Source organism: Salmo salar, chromosome ssa02 (assembly GCF_905237065.1).
Source record: "Salmo salar chromosome ssa02, Ssal_v3.1, whole genome shotgun sequence".
NCBI lineage: Eukaryota > Metazoa > Chordata > Actinopteri > Salmoniformes > Salmonidae > Salmo > Salmo salar.
The window spans coordinates 48239589-48260261 of record NC_059443.1 but is presented as its reverse complement, the minus strand read 5'-3'; the positions used below and the strand labels follow the sequence as shown (position 1 = coordinate 48260261).

General features: G+C 42.2%; 1 protein-coding gene across 2 annotated transcripts in view; it reads left to right on the top strand.

Annotated features, from left to right (window-relative positions):
• Positions 1-1785: 1785 nt before the first annotated feature.
• The window catches only part of zdhhc18a (zDHHC palmitoyltransferase 18a), a 19150-nt gene continuing 262 nt past the window's right edge, over positions 1786-20673 (top strand). The window contains exons 1-10 of one of the 2 annotated variants that reach the window (XM_014169766.2): positions 1790-2759; positions 3115-3275; positions 3513-3662; positions 3746-3883; positions 4010-4061; positions 4592-4694; positions 7014-7126; positions 11559-11661; positions 17274-17345; positions 18670-18938. In XM_014169766.2, the coding sequence (XP_014025241.1) occupies positions 2530-2759; positions 3115-3275; positions 3513-3662; positions 3746-3883; positions 4010-4061; positions 4592-4694; positions 7014-7126; positions 11559-11661; positions 17274-17315 (1092 nt within the window). In that variant the 5' untranslated portion in view covers positions 1790-2529 and the 3' untranslated portion in view covers positions 17316-17345; positions 18670-18938. Of the gene's footprint in view, positions 2760-3114; positions 3276-3512; positions 3663-3745; positions 3884-4009; positions 4062-4591; positions 4695-7013; positions 7127-11558; positions 11662-17273; positions 17346-18669 lie in introns of both variants that reach the window. The other variant, XM_014169758.2, reaches the window with a different exon arrangement.

Below are 20673 nucleotides of genomic sequence, written 5' to 3'. Positions count from 1 at the left end.
AACTCGGACTGTGTGTGTTTGTAACTCCTCATTTGGTAATGCGGAAATTAGCCACCACACATGTCTGTGGGATCCACTCATAAATGTTTGCAGCTGGTTTACTGTATCAAAAAAAGTACTGACATGTCCCGACACATTTGTCATGATGCACAGAACTAAATTCAAACGGTGGGAGTAGCAATGCACATAGACCACTTGCTTAAATGTTTGCTTTAGTAGGACATGTACCCCTCCTCTGTTCCCTGACTGACGTGCCATCGTAACAAAAACCCACACACAGAGTGGGATCCAACTCCAGGGGTTGCAACACTTAACTTCTATGGGCTACGTGGGACGCTGTTCTGACGTCCCACCTGCGGGACACAGCCAGTAAAATATCAGGGCGGCAAATTCAAAAACAACAAAATGTCACAATTCAACTTTCTCACACATACAACTATTTTACACCATTTTAAAGATACACTTCTCCTTGATGTAACCACATTGTCTGATTTCAAAAAGGCTTTACAGCGAAAGCAAAACATTAGATTATGTTAGGAGAGTACATAGACAAAAATAATCACACAGCCATTTTCCAAGCAAGGACATGTGTCAATAAAACCCAAAACACAGCTAAATGAAGCACTAACCTTTGACAATCTTCATCAGATGACACTCCTAGGACATTATGTTACACAATACATGTATGTTTTGTTCGATAAAGTTCATATTTATATCCACTTATCCAAAGGCATAACGCGCGAGCTCGGAACCAGAGACGAAAAGTCAAAAATGTTCCATTACCGTACTTAGAAGCATGTCAAACGCTGTTTAAAATCAATCTTTATGGTATTTCTAACGTAAAATTGCGATAATATTCCAACCGGACAATAGCATATTCATTCAAGAAGAAAAAGAAGGAACGGCGCGCTCGTGTGACTGCACATATCCAATCCCTTTGTTGCCAGGCAGTCCACTTAGAAACTGAGCTCGATTTTGTATTTCCACTCGTTCAATTTGCCTAGAAAGGAATCTGTGAAAATGTCACCCTAAACATTGTTTCAACGAGTCAAATTACGTTCGTATGTATTCCTCAGAGATACTAGAACATAACAAGACTTCACTATATCATTAGGGGTGTAGTATATTCTATAGGACACCATATTTGGTCAGAGAGCGACGCCTTCATGGCACGACAATTAACTTTGTCAAATAAGCACCAATCGGGGTCAAACAAAGCTAGCTAGATAGCCAAAGAGCTGGGCTTTATGGGAGTATCCGGAAACCCTGTGTCTGTCGCAAAATGTAGGTGCTAACCGTTTGCGACAGCATACCTTTTCCTTTTGGACAAAAATTCTAAGAATATTCAGAGTTATGAAGTTATGAAAACTGGTTGTTTTGCAAATGTTGAACTTATAATATGGCTACTAATACTGGCTACTAATACTGGAAAAGCTAAATCAAAGTATACATATGTGATGATAGTCTTGCAGAAAAATGTAATATGAATGCAACTGTCTCCACGATTTGCCCATATGTAGCTGGGTGACTTCACCCTAAATGTCATGGAGAATGCTCATACTTCAAGTTATCCGTCTGAAACTTTGTACATACACTGCTTCCATCTTGTGGACACCATCGGAATTACCAGAGGGCTGGCTTGAACTGGGTCCTTTCTCTTGCATTTCAAAGATGGTGGTAGAAAAAAACCAGTTGTTTTTTTCTTTGTATTTTCTTCTACCAGATCTATCGTGTTATATTCTCCTACATTCCACAAGCTTCAAAGTGTTTCCTTTCAAATGGTACCAAGAATATGCATATCCTTGCTTCATGAAGTTAGATTTGGTATGTCATTTTAGGCGAAAATTGAAAAAAGGGGGGCTATCCCTAAGAAGTTTTAATTAAAGGAACTATCTCCATACGTTAGGTTAGGACGCCGAGGATGAGAACACGTTGGTATTTCGGGTACTGGTTTCCTGCAGTTATGTTATTAACGACCGTGAGGGTATGTGTTCGGCAGGCAGATGCAGGAACGCCTCGAAATGCTGGCTGCAGTTGCACACCATTGCGTTTTTTTGGCGGAAGGCAAAGATGGCCACATCGCTTGTTGAGCATTTATCTAGCAAGAAAATAATATAAGCTTGTCGTTAATTGTGAAGCAAAGGACTAGTCTGGCAGTCGCATACAACGAACGATTTTATATACATATGTGTGTGAGACACAGTCAGAAGCTGTCTGTCTAGCTACATTTTGGTGGCGTGTCGATGGCTAGCTAACTAACGTTAGTATGAATGGGAACGCGGTCGCTGTTTTGGCTGCAATGAGCTTGATACTTGGCTAAATAAATTGCTAGAAGAATAGTGATAGTTAGCTAACGTTAACTGGTTTGCTTGCATGGTCGCTTAATTATCTCGTAGCTAGCAGAAACATTCGATTAACGTTAGATAAATAACTAACGTTAGCCAGCCCCACCGGGCGTTAGTAAGCTAACGTAAACAGCTACTGTTGCTAGTTAACTAACTTAATTTGATCACCGGACCCTTTTACATTATGAAAAACTGTGAGTACCAGCAAATTGACCCACGGGGACTTTCAACACCCTCGTCAACGCAACCCTATACCGAAAATAATGTGCAGAGGCCTCGGAGAAAATGGGAAGTATTTCCAGGGAAAAATCGCTTTTATTGCGATGGACGGATTATTCTGGCCAGACAAAGTGGTATCCTGCCTCTGACACTCGGCCTTATCATTGTCACAAGTGGCCTTTTCTTTGCATTCGAGTAAGTGGCTATTCATCATAATATTGCTTCGCTTTTGTTTAACTTGACGTTACCAGTCTAGACAGCCATCTAACGTTAGTTGCATAGCTATCTAGGTAGTTAACATTACTTCGTTGAGTAGGCTTCCTCAGTTATTCATAGTTGCTGACTAGTTAACTAACAGTGACGCTCAGGGCCATACATACCTACCTAAAAATCTCTGTTTTTGCTTTTGTTTATTTTGTCTATTTGAATTGAGCTTGTCTCTGGTTCATGTAGATTTTAGAGTTGTACAGTAGGCCTATTAGAATGGGTGTCTCAACCACTCAAGGCCAGGGACAGACAAGCTCTCATATCCACTCTTGTCCTCTTGCAGTTGCCCATTCCTGGTGACTCACCTGACCGTCTGCATACCTGTGATTGGTGGAGTGTTGTTTGTGTTTGTGGTCACCTCCCTACTGCAGACCAGCTTTACAGACCCTGGAATCCTGCCTAGGACGCTGCCAGATGAGGCTGCAGACATTGAGAAGCAGATAGGTAAGATAGACTTAGGATATAGTGTAACAGACTGGGGTGATGGCTGGAGAGCTAGACCAGCTGGGGTATATCTGGGGTCAACTGTTTCAGTGGCGGTCATAGTACAGATAAATATCCTTCAGCAGCATGTGTATTCAGTTAAGATTTTCTTTCATATGTGATCTTGTTGATGTCAACAACATGATTGTATTGATGTCAAAGAATCGATCCCTCCCTCTAACCCTCCACTGATCCAAGACACCTCAGGTTCCTCCACGTACCACCCCCCTCCGCGCACCAAAGAAATCCTCATTAACCAGCAGGTGGTGAAGCTTAAGTATTGCTTCACCTGCAAGATGTTCCGCCCTCCTCGGACCTCACACTGCAGCATGTGTGACAACTGTGTGGGTAAGGACTGTATGGGTAGTGACTGTTGTTCAAAGTGTCCAAATATGCCATATCCCAATTTTTTGTAATGTTCTGCCCTCCAGAGCGGTTCGATCACCATTGCCCGTGGGTGGGGAACTGTGTGGGCAAGCGCAACTACCGCTTCTTCTACAGCTTCATAGTCTCTCTCTCCTTCCACACCACCTTCATTTTCGGTTGTGTCGTCACACACCTCACGCTACGTATGTATGCTCACTCGCAAACAAACACGAATGCACTTTGTTGTTTCCTTCCCTGCTGTTCCGTGACAATGTTGACTGTGGAGTGTTAGTATTGGGTTGCTGACTTTTTACCTTCCTGTTTTTCAGGATCCCAAGGAGGGAATGGCTTAGTTCTGGCCTTACAGGAGAATCCTGCCAGATATCCTTTTCACACCAAACATTCTCTCTATCTCATCACAATCCCTATAGTGGCATAGATGCCTACGCTGCTGCTCTTGCTCTTAGCCCAGAGATAAAAGTTGACAAGCATTTAGTTCCTGGTTCTAAGACTTTGGCCTAAGCCCACTCATTCCTAATAGGATCAGTTCCCTGTAGTCCATTCTTCACACACTGGCAATGGTGTAAGCCTGTGGCTTTTAGACAGATGGCATAACTTCAGAAGCAGGTGTGCACCCTAATGTTGTCACACTGGCTGGCTAGACTCATTATGTGGTTTACAATAATGGGTTTTGTGATTTCTTCTAAACCCAGAACAGTTAGTAATATGGTATAATTGCAGTTCAGGGAAACCAGTAGTTAGGCCTTCATGGCTCTAATATTGTGATTCTGATTGTGATTCCCTAAGATTCACACAATAAGGCCTTCTGATGATCATGTAGCTCTTGTTATTGATAGTCATTGTTGATAACCCTTGCTAGTATATGTTGAAGCCTTGACAAGCCCTCTCACTGTGGTTGAACTAGTTATTTGCTTCTTCTCCATTTGGTCTATTCTGGGGCTTTCAGGTTTCCATACATACTTGGTGGCCTTCAACCTCACAACAAATGAAGATGTAAGTACCAACCATAGATCTTGAAAATAGTAGATAGTGATAGCGCTGACATCATCCACGTATTCCTATAGAAAACTCCAGATGGCGTATGAGGCCAGAACTATTTGAAGCGCCCCATATTCCTGATTGGCACCAAAAATCGCTAAGGATCATGGTCAACGTAGTTGTTTTCATCCTACCTGATAGTCAACAAGGAGCCTTGTCATAGCCTGCCGGCCTGTGAATGGTCTGTTAGCACGTGGTCCTGTGTGACGACAAATGTAGTAGTCAGAATGGATCCCTATTTAATACAATATCTCGATTTGTAGCTAACTTAAAAATAATTCAGTGGGGATCGAACTTGATCATGCTAAACACATTTTAAAGTCCAAAACTTCTGTCTAAAAAAGTGTTTGGCCTGTTTTGGCGATGGTAATTTACATAGGTTTTCTAGGGAAGACCAGGGCTTTTGGCACTGCTAGGTTGCTACTCAGGACAGAACTCATTACTGCATTGGAGAAATTAGAGGCTTCACAAGTAACTGAAGATTAGCTACCTATAATAAACTCAGCAAAAAAAGAAACATCCTCTCACTGTCAACTGTGTTTATTTTCAGCAAACTTATCATGTGTAAATATTTGTATGAACATAAGATTCAACAACTGAGACACAAACTGAACAAGTTCCACAGACATGTGACTAAAAGATATGGAAGAATGTGTCCCTGAACAAAGGGGGGGTCAAAATCAAAAGTAACAGTCAGTAGCTGGTGTGGCCACCAGCTGCATTAAGTACTGCAGTGCATCTCCTCCTCATGGACTGCACAAGATTTGCCAGTTCTTGCTGTGAGATGTCACCTCACTCTTCCACCACCAAGGCACCTGCAAGTTCCTGGACATTTCTGGGGGGAATGGCCCTAGCCCTCACCCTCCGATCCAACAGGTCCCAGACGTGCTCAATGGGATTGAGATCTGGGCTCTTTGCTGGTCATGGCAGAACATTGACATTCCTATCTTGCAGGAAATCACGCACAGAACAAGTAGTATGGCTTGCGGCATTGTCATACTGGAGGGTCATGTCAGGATGAGCCTGAAGGAAGGGTACCACATGAGGGAGGAGGATGTCTTCCCTGTAACGCACAGCGTTGAGATTGCCTGCAATGACAACAAGCTCAGTCCGATGATGCTGTGACACACCGCCCCAGACCACGGACCCTCCACCTCCAAATCGATCCTGCTCCAGAGTACAGGCCTCGGTGTAACGCTCATTCCTTTGACGATAAACGTGAATCTGACCATCACCCCTGGTGAGACAAAACCGCGACTCATCAGTGAAGAGCACTTTTTGCCAGTCCTGTCTGGTTCAGCGACGGTGGGTTTGTGCCCATAGGCGATGTTGTTGCCGGTGATGTCTGGTGAGGACCTGCCTTACAACAGGCCTACAAGCCCTCAGTCCAGCCTCTCTCAGGCTATTGCGGACAGTCTGAGCACTGATGGAGGGATTGTGCGTTCCTGGTGTAACTCGGCAGTTGTTGTTGCCATTCTGTACCTGTCCCGCAGGTGTGATGTTTGGATGTACCTATCCTGTGCAGGTGTTGTTACACGTGGTCTACCACTGCGAGGACGATCAGCTCTCCGTCCTCTCCCTGTAGCACTGTCTTAGGCGTCTCACAGTACGGACATTGCAATTTATTGCCCTGGCCACATCTGCAGTCCTCATGCCTCCTTGCATCATGCTTTAGGCACGTTCACGCAGATGAGCAGGGACCCTGGGCATCTTTTGGTGTTTTTCAGAGTCAGTAGAAAGGCCTCTTTAGTGTCCTATGTTTTCATAACTGTGACCTTAATTGCCTACCGTCTGTAAGCTGTTAGTGTCTTAACGACCGTTCCACTGGTGCATGTTCATTAATTGTTTATGGTTCATTGAACAAGCATGGAAAACAGTGTTTAAACCGTTTACAATGAAGATCTATGAAGTTAATTCGTAACAATCCAGATATCTTTGAAAGACAGGGTCCTGAAAAAGGGACGTTTTATTTTTTTGCTGACTTTATATTTTCTTTAGAACACTACACATACTTTTTTTTGAGGATTGTTTCTAAAATGTTATTGAACAGATGGTGAGAGAGACAGAGGTTGAAGATAAGAGTGGTTGGGTGAAAGGGCAGGTGGACAGATTTCAATCTATTCAGACACGGTAGACATTGTGCCGGAAGAAGCAGTATTCCTGCTAGACCACCAAGGCCGCACTAGACATTCTAATCACCTAAATATACAGTACTTGAATGTTTGATCCTGCTTGGTCTCCAGACTGCTTCTTAACTTTGTCTTTCCTGTGCAGATAAAAGGTTCCTGGTCGAGTAAAAGAGGTGCAGAGGACTCTGGGAATCCCTACACTTACGACAACATCTTTACCAACTGCTGTGCAACACTGTGTGGGCCCATGCCCCCCAGGTCAGTATGTATGGCTAAACCCCCACATCAGTCAAAGTTGCTACTTTCATATGAAATGTATCTCAGTTCACCCTTCGTTAAACTTGGCTCCCAACTTTGGGTTCCCGAGTGGCGCAGCGGTCTAAGGCACTGCATCTCAGTGCAAAAGGCGTCACTACAGTCCCTGGTTTGAATCCAGGCTGTATCACATCCGCCTGTGATTGGGAGGCCCATAGGGCGGCGCAGAAACGGTGCAGCGTCGTCCAGGTTTGGCCGGGGTAGGCCGTCATTGTAAAAAATTGTTCTTAAGTCCCACCTGCGGGACATAGCCAGTGAAATATCAGGGCGGCAAATTCAAAAACAACAAAATGTCATAATTCAACTTTCTCAAACATACAACTATTTTACACCATTTTAAAGATAAACTTCTCATTAATCTAACCACATTGTCCGATTTCAAAAAGGCTTTACAGCGAAAGCAAAACATTAGATTATGTTAGGAGAGTACATAGACAAAAATAATCACACAGCCATTTTCCAAGCAAGGACATGTGTCAATAAAACCCAAAACACAGCTAAATGAAGCACTAACCTTTGACGATCTTCATCAGATGACACTCCTAGGACATTATGTTACACAATACATGTATGTTTTGTTCGATAAAGTTCATATTTATATCCAAAAACAGCATTTTACATTGGCGCGTGATGTTCAGAAAATGTATTCCCACCAAAACCTTCGGTGAATGTGCACATCAATTTACAAAAATACTCATCGTAAACATTGACAAAATATATAACAATTATTTTAAGAATTCTAGATAGACTACCCCTGGATGCAACCGCTGTGTCAGATTTTAAAATAGCTTTACGGAGAAAGCACATTTTTCAATTGCCTGCACCCGTAATGGTTCAGCGGTCAAACGACCTCCACTCATCACTGTCAAACGCTCCCTGAAACATTTCAACGAGCAAGCCTTTCTAATCGACCTGGCCCTGGTATCCTGGAAGGATATTGACCTCATACCTTCAGTAGAGGATGCCTGGTTATTTTTTAAAATGCCTTCCTCACCATCTTAAATAAGCATGCCCCTTTCAAGAAATTTAGAACCAGGAACAGATATAGCCCTTGGTTCTCCCCAGACCTGACTGCCCTTAACCAACACAAAAATATCCTGTGGCGTTCTGCATTAGCATTGAACTGCCCCCGCGATATGCAACTTTTCAGAGAAGTTAGAAACCAATACACACAGGCAGTTGGAAACACCAAGGCTAGCTTTTTCAAACAGAAATTTGCTTCCTGCAACTCAAACTCTAAAAAGTTCTGGGACACTGTAAAGTCCATGGAGAATAAGAACACCTCCTCCCAACTGCCCACTGCACTGAGGATAGGAAACTCTGTCACCACCGATAAGCCCACTATAATTGAGAATTTCAATAAGCATTTTTCTTCGGCTGGCCATGCTTTCCACCTAACTACCCCTACTGCATTCAACAGCACTGCACCCCCCACAGCTACTCGCCCAAGCCTCCCCCATTTCTCCTTCTTCCAAATCCATTCAGCTCATGTTCTGAAAGAGCTGCAAAATCTGGACCCCTACAAATCAGCTGAGCTTGACAATCTGGACCCTTTCTTTCTAAAATTATTGCAACCCCTATTACTAGCTTGTTCAACCTCTTTCGTGTCGTCTGAGATTCCCATAGATTGGAAAGCAGCTGCTGTCATCCCCCTCTTCAAAGGAGGTGACACTCTTGACCCAAATTGCTACAGACCTATATCCATCCTACCCTGCCTTTCTAAGGTCTTCGAAAGCCAAGTCAACAAACAGATTACCGACCATTTCGAATCCCACCGCACCCTCTCCGCTATGCAATCTGGTTTCAGAGCTGGTCATGGGTGCACCTCAGCCACGCTCAAGGTCCTAAACGACATCGTAACCGCCATCGATAAGAAACAATACTGTGCTGCCGTATTCATTGACCTGGCCAAAGGTTTTAACTCTGTTAATCACCACATCCTCATCGGCAGACTCGGTAGCCTTGGTTTCTCAAACGATTGCGTCGCCTGGTTCACCAACTACTTCTCTGATAGAGTTCAGTGTGTCAAATCGGAGGGCCTGCTGTCCGGACCTCTGGCAGTCTCTATGGGGGTACCACAGGGTTCAATTCTTGGGCCAACTCTTTTCTCTGTATACATCAATGATGTCGCTCTTGCTGCTGGTGAATCTCTGATCCACCTCTACGCAGACGACACCATTCTGTATACTTCTGGCCCTTCTTTGGACACTGTGTTAACAACCCTCCAGCTTCAATGCCATACAACTCTCCTTCCGTGGTCTCCAACTGCTCCTAAATACAAGTAAAACTAAATGCATGCTCTTCAACCGATCGCTGCCTGCACCTGCCCGCCTGTCCAGCATCACTTCTCTGGACGGTTCTGACTTAGAATTTGTGGACAACTACAAATACCTAGGTGTCTGGTTAGACTGTAAACTCTCCTTCCAGACTCACATCCATCATCTCCAATCCAAAGTTAAATCTAGAATTGGCTTCCTATTTCGCAACAAAGCATCCTTCACTCATGCTGCCAAACATACCCTCGTAAAACTGACCATCCTACCAATCCTCGACTTCGGCGATGTCATTTACAAAATAGCCTCCAATACTCTACTCAACAAACTGGATGCAGTCTATCACAGTGCCATCCGTTTTGTCACCAAAGCCCCATATACTACCCACCACTGCGACCTGTATGTTCTCGTTGGCTGGCCTTCGCTTCATAATCGTCGCCAAACACATTGGCTCCAGGTCATCTACAAGACCCAGCTAGGTAAAGTCCCCCCTTATCTCCGCTCACTGGTCACCATAGCAGCACCCACCTGTAGCACGCGCTCCAGCAGGTATATCTCTCTGGTCACCCCTAAAGCCAACTCCTCCTTTGGTCGTCTCTCCTTCCAGTTCTCTGCTGCCAATGACTGGAACGAACTACAAAAATCTCTGAAACTGGAAACACTTATCTCCCTCACTAGCTTTAAGCACCAGCTATCAGAGCAGCTCCCAGATCACTGCACCTGTACATAGCCCATCTATAATTTAGCCCAAACTACTACCTCTTCCCCTACTGTATTTATTTATTTATAGTTATTATTTTGCTCCTTTGCACCATATTATTTATATTGTAACTTTGAACTTTCTTCAAATTATAAATCTACCATTCCAGTGTTTTACTTGTATACTTTATTTACTTTGCCACCATGGCCTTTTTTGCCTTTACCTCCCTTATCTCACATCATTTGCTCACATTGTATATAGTCTTATTTTTGTCTACTGTATCATTGATTGTATGTTGTTTTACTCCATGTGTAACTCTGTGTTTTCTATGTTGTCGAACTGCTTTGCTTTATCTTGGCCAGGTCGCAATTGTAAATGAGAACTTGTTCTCAACTTGCCTACCTGGTTAAATAAAGGTGAAATAAATACAATTAAAAAAAATATTCTGAGTACATAGCTCAGCCATCACGGTGAGCTATTCAGACACCCGCCAAGTTCGGGGCAACCTAAACTCAGAATTAGTATTAGAAATATGCTCTTACCTTTGCTGATCTTTGTCAGAATGCACTCCCAGGACTGCTACTTCCACAAGAAATGTTGTTTTTGTTCGAAATAATCCATATTTATGTACAAATACCTCCGTTTTGTTCATGCGTACAGATCACTTATCCAAAGGCATAACGCGCGAGTGCGGAACGAGAGACGAAAAGTAAAAATGTTCCATTACCGTACTTGGAAGCATGTCAAATGCTGTTTAAAATCAATCTTTATGGTATTTTTTACGTAAAATTGCGATAATATTCCAACCGGACAATAGCATATTCATTCAAGAAGAAAAAGGAGGGGCGCGCTCGCGGGACCGCGCATATCCATCCCTTTGTTGCCAGGCAGACCACTCAGTAACTGAGCTCCTATTATCTGCCCAGTGACAGGAAAATGCTCAAACCACTTTCTGAAGGCTTTAGACAGCCAATGGTAGCCTTAGGAAGTGCAACGTCACCCCACAGACACTGTAGCTTTGATTAGAGAATCAAATGAAGAACTACAATTCTCAGACTCTTCACTTCCTGCTTGGATTTTTCTCAGGTTTTTGCCTGCCATATGAGTTCTGTTATACTCACAAACACCATTCACACAGTTTTAGAAACTTCAGAGTGTTTTCTATCCAAATCGACTAATAATATGCATATTCTAGTTTCTGGGCCAGAGTAGTAATCTGTTTAAATTGGGTACGTTTTTCATCCGGCCGTGAAAATACTGCCCCCTAGCCCAGACAGGTTAACTGATTTGCCATGTTAAATAAAAATAAATAAATACCTCAAGGATTCAACTTGCAATCAAAGAAATGGCCTCTTGGGTATTGAAATTGTCTAACATTCTCTTTTCCTCTCATGTCTTTCAGTCTAATTGACAGAAGAGGCTTTTTGCCCCCTGAAAACATTCCACCTGCTGTTGCAGTGGACATGGGGCGGCCCCCTTTCCTGGCCAAGAATGACACGAACATGGTAGGGCCACCATCTTGTGGCTACATGTCCTGAATGTGCTGTAGCTCAAAAGTCTTCACCTTGACCCTTGGAGAATCTCAATTGTATTCTCCTCGTGTCCTCTCACCTTCTTCTGGAGAGAGGACGCGAGGAGTATGCATTTGAGATTCTGTGCCTGTCCTGCATGAGCCCACTATATCCCCTTCGTACCCCCCCCCCCCCTTCCCCAAACGTACTTACCATAGTATGTTACATGTTGTGTCATAAGAGGGAGGATGGTGCACATTCTATTCTTATAATGCACATTAGGGATAGGACACTGCATCCATGAACATTACGTCTTGCTTTTAGTGTTTTTTTTGTATTTATTTTTTTACCTGATTTTTAAATAATTGTTATTTGCCTGAATCGGAAATACCTCTTAGGGGTACCCCTATGTTTTTTGTTGTTGCAAGTTTGTTTAGTTGAAAGGTTTCCACACTCGTGTTTATTGCACCTGTGTGTACCAGGCTATAAGTGTAGATATCCACAATGGAAATTAAATGGCTGAGGTTTGTAGAAGCTAATTTCTTGCAATAGAGATGCTTTCAGCAAACGGTTGAAAGTTTAGGTTTACATGGGTGAACTCTGGGTTTACATAGATTTTTTTTAATTAAGTACTTTATCACCAGTCATATTGTATTCACTTACAGGCAGGTCTTTGAAAATTCAGATCATTTTGTATTGTTGCATCATGTTCATCTAATTTGTCTTGATTATTTATTTTATTTAACCTTTATTTTACTAAGCAAGTCAGTTAAGAACAAATTCTTATTTACAATGATGGCCTACCCCGGCAAAATCCTAACCCGGATGACACTGGGCCAATTGTGCGCCTCCCTATGGGACTCCCAATCACGGCCGGTTGTGATAAAGCCTGGAATCGAACCAGGGTCTGTAGTGACGCCTCTAGCACTGAGATGCAGTGCCTTAGACCGCTGCGCCACTTAAGAGCAGCGGTATTGTTTGGACTCCCAAAAACAATATTTGGGGTGTCCAATCAAAAACTCATCTTTTGACCAATTGGTAAAATAACCAATGGTCCAAACCTTATGTCTCTGTCATAACTCCAATACGTTTTGAACGAATTTTCACCCTGTAGGATAGTCAAAATTAGCGGGACTAAATCAGTAGAGTCCAGAGAAAAAAAAGTTGTCTGAAATAGTGCTGTGGCAGTCATGAAATTCTGTCAGCTGGTGATTGTCATGCAAATAACTGCCTGTTTTACTGTAATTGACCAGTTTTAATTAAAATCAACACTTTTAGCATCTCCTGGCTTCCATGCATAGCCTACAAGCAACTGATGCAGACCCATGGAACATCTACATTTTAAAAAGTCTAATAAATTCATAGCCTACACCAGCGCAATAAATCCATCTTAGACAGGTCTGAAAAAAAGTAGCCTATTTCAGAAAAACAGAATGGCGTATTCTGAATTGTCCTCATCTTAGGCTATGCTATATGGCTGTGGGCTACACTAGTTCATTTAGCAGACACGATTTCCTTAGAATTCCGTGGCATTATTTTATAGTATGAATACAATTGAACATAGCTGAATAAAATTGAAAGGATATTTCGAGGGAGTGCGCTTATGTGGCTATTCTGTGTTGAGCAGTTAACAAAGAAACAGGTCCTCCTATATGCTTAATTTACAGTTATTTATGCAACTATTGGTTGCGATCCCTGGTGAGTGCGCACGGTGCATATTCACTATTTATCCTTGTTGGGTCAGTGCTACTTTAATGTTATGGCTACGCAATCTACTCATCAACCTATTATTTGTAATGTATCATACATAAGTTTGCAAATGCGATGATGCATGGAATGCTTTATTATAAAGGTGTATTTTTTTTTTAAAGGTCAAAATTAGCTTCCTCAAACTTAACTCACGTGCCGCCTATGTACGCTAGGTTGTGTGCTTAATTTTAATAATTGAGCAATAAATATAGTAGCACAAGAAGCTGGGATCCTCTTTCAAATAGTGGCCAGTCATAACTCTTATAAGAACACGTTTCACTAAGCTCTGTAGGCTATGTGCTCTCTAAACGTGTTCCAGGGGTCCTAGGCCTATAGTTTACATTTGGAGTTATTTGGCCACTTTAGTTAACCTCTCTGGGAAATGTGGGACGCTAGCGTCCCACCCGCGGGACACACTATTCAACAGCCAGTGAAATAGCAGGGCGCCAAATTCAAAACACAAAAAATCTCATAATTCAAATTTCTCTAACTATTTTTACACCATTTTAAAGATAAACTTCTCGTTAATCCAACCACATTGTCCGATTTCAAAAAGGCTTTACGGCGAAAGCATAGCATTAGATTATGTTAGGACAGCACCTAGACAAGAAAAACCACACAGCCATTTTCCAAGCAAGGAGAGGCGTCACAAAAAATCAAAAATACAGCTAAAATTAATCACTAACCTTTGATCTTCATCAGATGCCATTTAAACGACTTCATGTTACACAATACATGTATGTTTTGCTCGATAAAGTTCATATTTATATCCAAAAACCCCATTTTACATTGCCGTGTAATGTAAAGAAACTTTACAGCGAAAGCACACTTTGCAATAATCTGAGTACAGCGCTCAGAGACGAAACCAAACCCGCCATTTTGTGGAGTCAACAAAACTCCGAAATAACATAAATATTCACTTACCTTTGATCTTCATCGGAATGCACTCCCAGGAATCCCAGTTCCCAAATAAATGTTCATTTGTTTCGATAAAGTCCATATATATGTCCAAATACCTCCTTTTTGTTCACGCGTTTGGTAGAGTACTCCAAATGCACTGTGCTCGCGCAGTTAAGTTCAGACGAAAAGTCAAAAAAGTTATATTACAGTTCGTAGAAACATGTCAAACGATGTATAGAATCAATCTTTAGGATGTTTTTATCATAAATCTTCCATAATGTTCCAACCGGACGATTCCTTTGTCTTCAAAAAAGATAAGGAACACAGCTAACTCTCACGGGAGCGCGTGCCACTGAGCTCATGTAATTTTCTCAGTCATCTGACTCCAGGACCTCTTATTCTCTCCCCATTCACAGTAGAAGCATGAAACGACGTTCTAAAGACTGTTGACATCTAGTGGAAGTGCAAAATGACCCCACAGACACTGTATACTGGATAGGGAATCACTTGAAAAATTACAAACCTCAGATTTCCAAACTTCCTGGTTGGATTTTTCTCAGGTTTTTGCCTGCCATATGAGTTCTGTTATACTCACAGACATCATTCAAACAGTTTTAGAAACGTCAGAGTGTTTTCTATCCAAATCTACTAATAATATGCGTATCCTACCTTCTGAGCCCGAGTAGCAGGCAGTTTAATTTGGGCACGTCATTCATCTGAATTTCCGAATACTACCCCCTGTCACTAAAAAGTTAAAAACCATATCTAAACATGTAGGCCTATGGACTAGGCTACATGATGTGTGTGACTGATTTGAAAAAGTTGCTGTTTCTTGCCTTACTGCACATGCTGGGCATCATTCACAAGTGATAATATTGTCACTTATCAGACTATTCTTAATTTAATCTTGTCTTTACATATTGTTAGGTTCTAAATGAACCTAGTAAAACTCAGACGATTAGTAAAGCTTAAACCAAGCTTAGAGTAGCAACTGTGCTGTACTTTATCCATTTATAGACAATTTGTCTTACTGTGGGTTGATGAACATCAAGGTTTTTAGAGAGTTTTGTAACCCTTTCCAGCTTTATGCAAGTCAACAATTCTTAATCTTAGGTCTTCTGAGATCTCTTTTGTTCGAGGTATGGTTCACATCAGGCAATGCTTCGTGTGAATAGCAAACTCACATTTTGTGAGGTTTTTATATTGTAGGGCAGCTCTAACCAACATCTCTAATCTCGTCTCATTGATTAGACTCCAGGTTAGCTGACTCATGACTCCAATTATCTTTTGGAGAAGCCTAGGGTTTCACATACTTTTTCCAACCTACACTGTAAATGATGTATTCAATAGACAATAAAAGTAAAAATGTTATTAGTTTAAGCACACTGTTTGTATGTTGTGAATTAGAGGTACATCAGATCACATTTTAGACCAATTTATGCAGAAATCCAGGTAATTCCAAAGGGTTCACATATTTTTCTTGCGACTGTACATAATCTATGCACTTAAATAGCAAATGGAGGACGCTTTTCCTGTGTTTCATTTTCATTTCCGACAGGTAGGCTATACTCCTGTTGCAAAACACTGTGCTTAATATTAGGAAAGTTTAGAAGTAAATATAGTAGGCCTAGCCTATAGAACGCTGATGGGATCCTTTTTAAGAGTCCATCAAAACTCAGTTTTCTCACGCAATTGCATAGCCTATAGAAATGTTGCACAACATGAGCTCATGGGCTCTCATGAAGTGTTTGATTAGATCTTCCATTATATTTGCGTTAATGTCAGAGTGATTAGAGGGACAATAGATCGCTGGGTACCTGGCCGTTAGCGACTGGCCGTTAGCGAGTTTGGTAGGCTATTAATGACCATCAGCAGCATCAGAGCGCAGTTTTGGAGAAGCCTAGTTACCGTGACTGAACGGTCAAGTGGAATTTGACTGCAGTCATGACACATGACCGCCGGTGTGGCAGTATTACGGTAACCGTAACAGCCCTAGTCTCAAATCAGGAAAATAGCACCGCGTCAGCTAGGCTGGATGCTGTGCAAAAATTAAGGCTACTTGACAGGCTTACCATTGGACCATCATCTTCTCAAATCCGGAGGACATAAAACAATATAGAGGTAAAATATATGGCGATTTTGAGACATGACATAGAGTTGTCATATTTTAGTACATGCTGTCATATTTTAGTACATGCTGTTCATATTACTGCAAAGTTATTTTTCGAAGAGACTGTGAAATGTCAATGGAGCAATGTGCGTACTGCAAGCTCTTATTTTCAAAGCCTTGTCATGCTAATTTACCTATTTGCGGCCCGCGGAAACAACTTGTAAGACAACGGCCCAAAAATGTAAAATCCTTAAGTTTTGTTGAAAGCTGCACCGCTCTGTCAACTGAGCTCAGTGCTAATCAGATGCATTAGCTCACGAAATCTGACTTTTTAGATATAATGTGAGTGATATGTTAGGGAAAGACCCCAGTGAAAGATTCGGAACATGAAAAATCATATTTGTCTTGGTAAAATAGATTTTATTACATAATGAAGTGAAATGTCATAACCAAAGTGTGTTTTCACCCACTCTGGGCAGAGTGGGTGAAAACACCCCACTAAATTATATATTTTTATCCTATAATATGAAGCATTGTAGAGGCATAATTATAAAGTGTTCCCATCTTAAATATGTATTTTTAAGGTTGGCCTCTGTAAGTTTCCTTCATCTTGGCTTAGTAATGATCTTTACCTGTTTTATTCAATGATTTTCTGTTTTTAATCTTTCAGTAACTCCATATTACCATCAGTTTATCCTGCAGTCCTGAGGCCTTTTTCCCTTAGTAGCTTTTTACAATTTGAGTGATTCTCCTTTTTATACCAGAACTATACCGAGAACTAAACTGACACAATGTGTAACACTTTTAACTCCCAGTTTTGTGATGTGTCCCTCCCACCCCACTATAGGAGGAGAATTGTCAGGGTTTTGCTCTGTCCTGCACAGCCTGAAGGGTAACTTCCGCATGTAGACGGTCGATGGTAAGAGTAGGGCTCAAGCTCCAACCCATCACCACACGTTTATTTTTGCTGTCATCTGTTCAGTTTGCATGTTCATGTGTGGCTGCTGTCATAGGTAACTGTGAAATTACATCACCATTTGTGAGAAATATCTGTTGGCATACTGGCTCATCACCCATCCAATTTTAGGGTTTTAATTTCAGTTAGTACATTGTATTCATCACTCAGTAGAACAAGTGACTCTCACTAGGGCAAGTGGAAAGGTGTTGTGAATTGAGCCATGGTATGTTGTGGGGCATCATGATGTGCCTTACCTCTGGAGCTGCATGCCACTCTGCCACTATTTGAGCCATAACTTATTCTTCATCTCCCTCTTCATTAATCTCTATTTTTCTCTCAGCCCTTTCTAGGCATGTGGATGTCATGTTGATGACTTGATGTAGAACACAGAGCTTAGAACAACTGTAGCATCATATTCTCAAACTTGGGCCGTTCCTATTATCAATCATTGTCTCTTATGCCCTGGGGCAGCTGAGCAGATGTGGTGAGGTCAGATTACAGTAGCCTTAATCCTAAACACTCATCTGTTTGTCTCTTATCCAGTTTGATAATTTAAGGTACTTACCCATATGCAATTGGGGGGGGAAGTATCATATAACCCAGTGTAATGAGGATATGGCATGATGGTGTACTGACGAACACACCCTATTCTTATTTACTGTACTTTTGATTGTATTTATTCAGTAGGAATGGTGTCACTAGAAGCATAAATACAATGGACAGGATAAACTTAATGTCACAGTAGCCAAACTAAAGTAGCCTAACTGTAACTCATGTTTCTCGAATGACATTCTACCCCCTACTACTACAGTATTGCCTTCCTTGCTGTTGTAAATAATAGCTCATTTCCCTGGTATAAACGAGCCTATCTTGTCAACCCCGGTGACCCAAGGGGAACCATACACTTTGTCCTGTCCTACATATCCTCACTCCCCTAACAGGAGGGAAGGGAAGCGTCCCCAAGCTTTGTATCTAATCGTCTCTTTTGTCTTTGTTCCTCCCTGTCCTGTGCTAACAGGATTGCCGCCAACAACTCACGCTTTCTCCACAATGCCATGCTGTCGCACCTAACCTGGTCATTGCTCTTACGTTAATCTCACTGTGCCGCTCCAAACAAATGCTTGTTTTCAGCTCCTGTGCATTTCCCTTCATTAACCATGTTCTGCCATACCATTGCTGTCAGTCTCTCACTTCATATCCCTTCGTTTTTTTCCTTCTCTTGCATTTCCTTTTCTCACTTTTCCCTTTTTCTTGACTTCTCTGCCTTCCTCCTTTCTTCACACAGTGCACTCAGAGAACTAAGGACCTTCTGGAGAGGGTGATCCGCTCTTCTGAGCTCCAGGGCCTGTGGCCCCCTGGCACCCCCAAGACTGCCCCTGGCCAGGAATTGAGAGCCAGACCAGAGTCTAGGTCCCCAGCCCCCTCCTCCTCCGCTGGGCTTCCCCCCTCGAGCTGCTCAGGGTCTGCTGATGGACCTCTCCCCACTGGCTGTTCTGGGTCCGCCAATGGGTGTCCCCCCACGGGCTGCTCTGATTCTGCCAATGGGCATCCCCCCACAGGGTGCTCAGGGCGCCAGGCCCCGTCCATGGAATGTCCCCCTGTGAACAGCAGCAAGAGACCCTCAATGCACTCCAACAACCCGGCCTTCCGCCTGGCCAGTCCCTCTCTCTCCTTCACCCACAATACCGTCATCCTGGGAGACGCTCCTGACATGGGCTTCATCCCACTGCACTGAGCGGACTCAGTGGCTCCAGTAGGACTGCTTCAGAGAACATTCCCCTTCCACACAGCTCCCTGGAACTCATTAGTGGCTACACTGCCATTCATCTTTGTAAGGGCTTTTTTTTTTTTTTAACCATTAACTTTTTCATGGAACTTACTGCGTCGTCTTCTAAACTCAGGACTTAAGCCAGTGTTTTCCCCTGTCCTATTGGTGATGAATTAGCTGGTAAACATTATTTTCATAGAATGTTTTATTCCTCAAAGGAACGGTCTCCTACTGGCAGCAAGTTAAACTTGGTAACACTAACAAGCACAGATTTTATACAAGTTTTATACACACTGATTCATAGAACATTTGTTTCACGAAGCTTCAAGCCATATGTACTCACTTGGCTGGTGTTCCAACATAGTAACTAAGTAAGCAGCCTCTTTGCCTTTTATGTACTCTGTTGTATTACCTCTTATGCAAATCATTCATACACTTATGGCAGAATAGGGGTGTGTGAGAGGGCTTTTGTTAGTGGATAAGTAGGTTTTGGGCTACCTGGCTTCCTATGCTCTTGGTCTTAGCTGTAATGAAAACACCCAAGGTCTCCCAGTGTAAAAGGGCTCTTTGAAGTTCCACTCCCTCGTTCTACTCTACTGGCTTTTGGATCGGCCATGTTGTGGATATTGTTACGTATGTTTAGTCCTTGGCTGCAGTTGAGACAGTGACTAATTTAGATTGGATGAGACAAGAGCTATTGTCTGTAGTGGGCTGTTTCCCAAGGTTGCTGATGACTGACATCTAATCTGTTGGACCTCTTTTTGTTATTTTTCTTCTACTTAGGCTCAAAGTGTTCAGATTGATTGTTGGATTTAAACTCAGTGAGAAATAAATATACAAAAACGAGTGTGTTTAAGAGAGAGTGTCAGTGAGGCCGAGGGAGGGTGTAAATGTGATAGTGAATGTATTCTGTGTTTGAACTGACTGGTACTAGCCTTTGACTGTCCAAGCTAAATGAACATGTGCATTTTTGATTGTCCTTTTGAATGTTCCTTTTACATGTATTGTAATTTAAGCACTGATCCAAATACAGATCCACTACTGCCTGCTGAGTTTCTTGTGTTTTGGAGGCCAGTTAATACATTTTGACACAATGTTAACTGTTCAATTAACTTGCTAAGGATATTGAAATGTGATGCCTGGTTCCCTCTTTTTCCTCATGTATTATTACTGTAATGGCACATGTTTTATTGTAGAGAAGTAAGGTACAGATTAATAATGTGATGTGTAACGGTTTGCACCATGTTTGAAGCACATAATTTCTAGAAGTGTAAGATAATACCGCTTGCAGGCAATGCCTTGAAGTGACCTTTGCCTGTGCTGCTAGTGGCATGAAACCATATATCCCTTGGACTGGTCGTTTATCATAGACTACTATCTGTAACGTGACATTAAACTGAAGGTAATGCTGTTGGCCACAAGGGGGTGTTATTTTTTTCCACATAACACCATTATTACGTTCTAGGTACATTTTTATAGACTGTAGCGCAATTGGGGTAGGTCCATTGATGCCTACTTTTC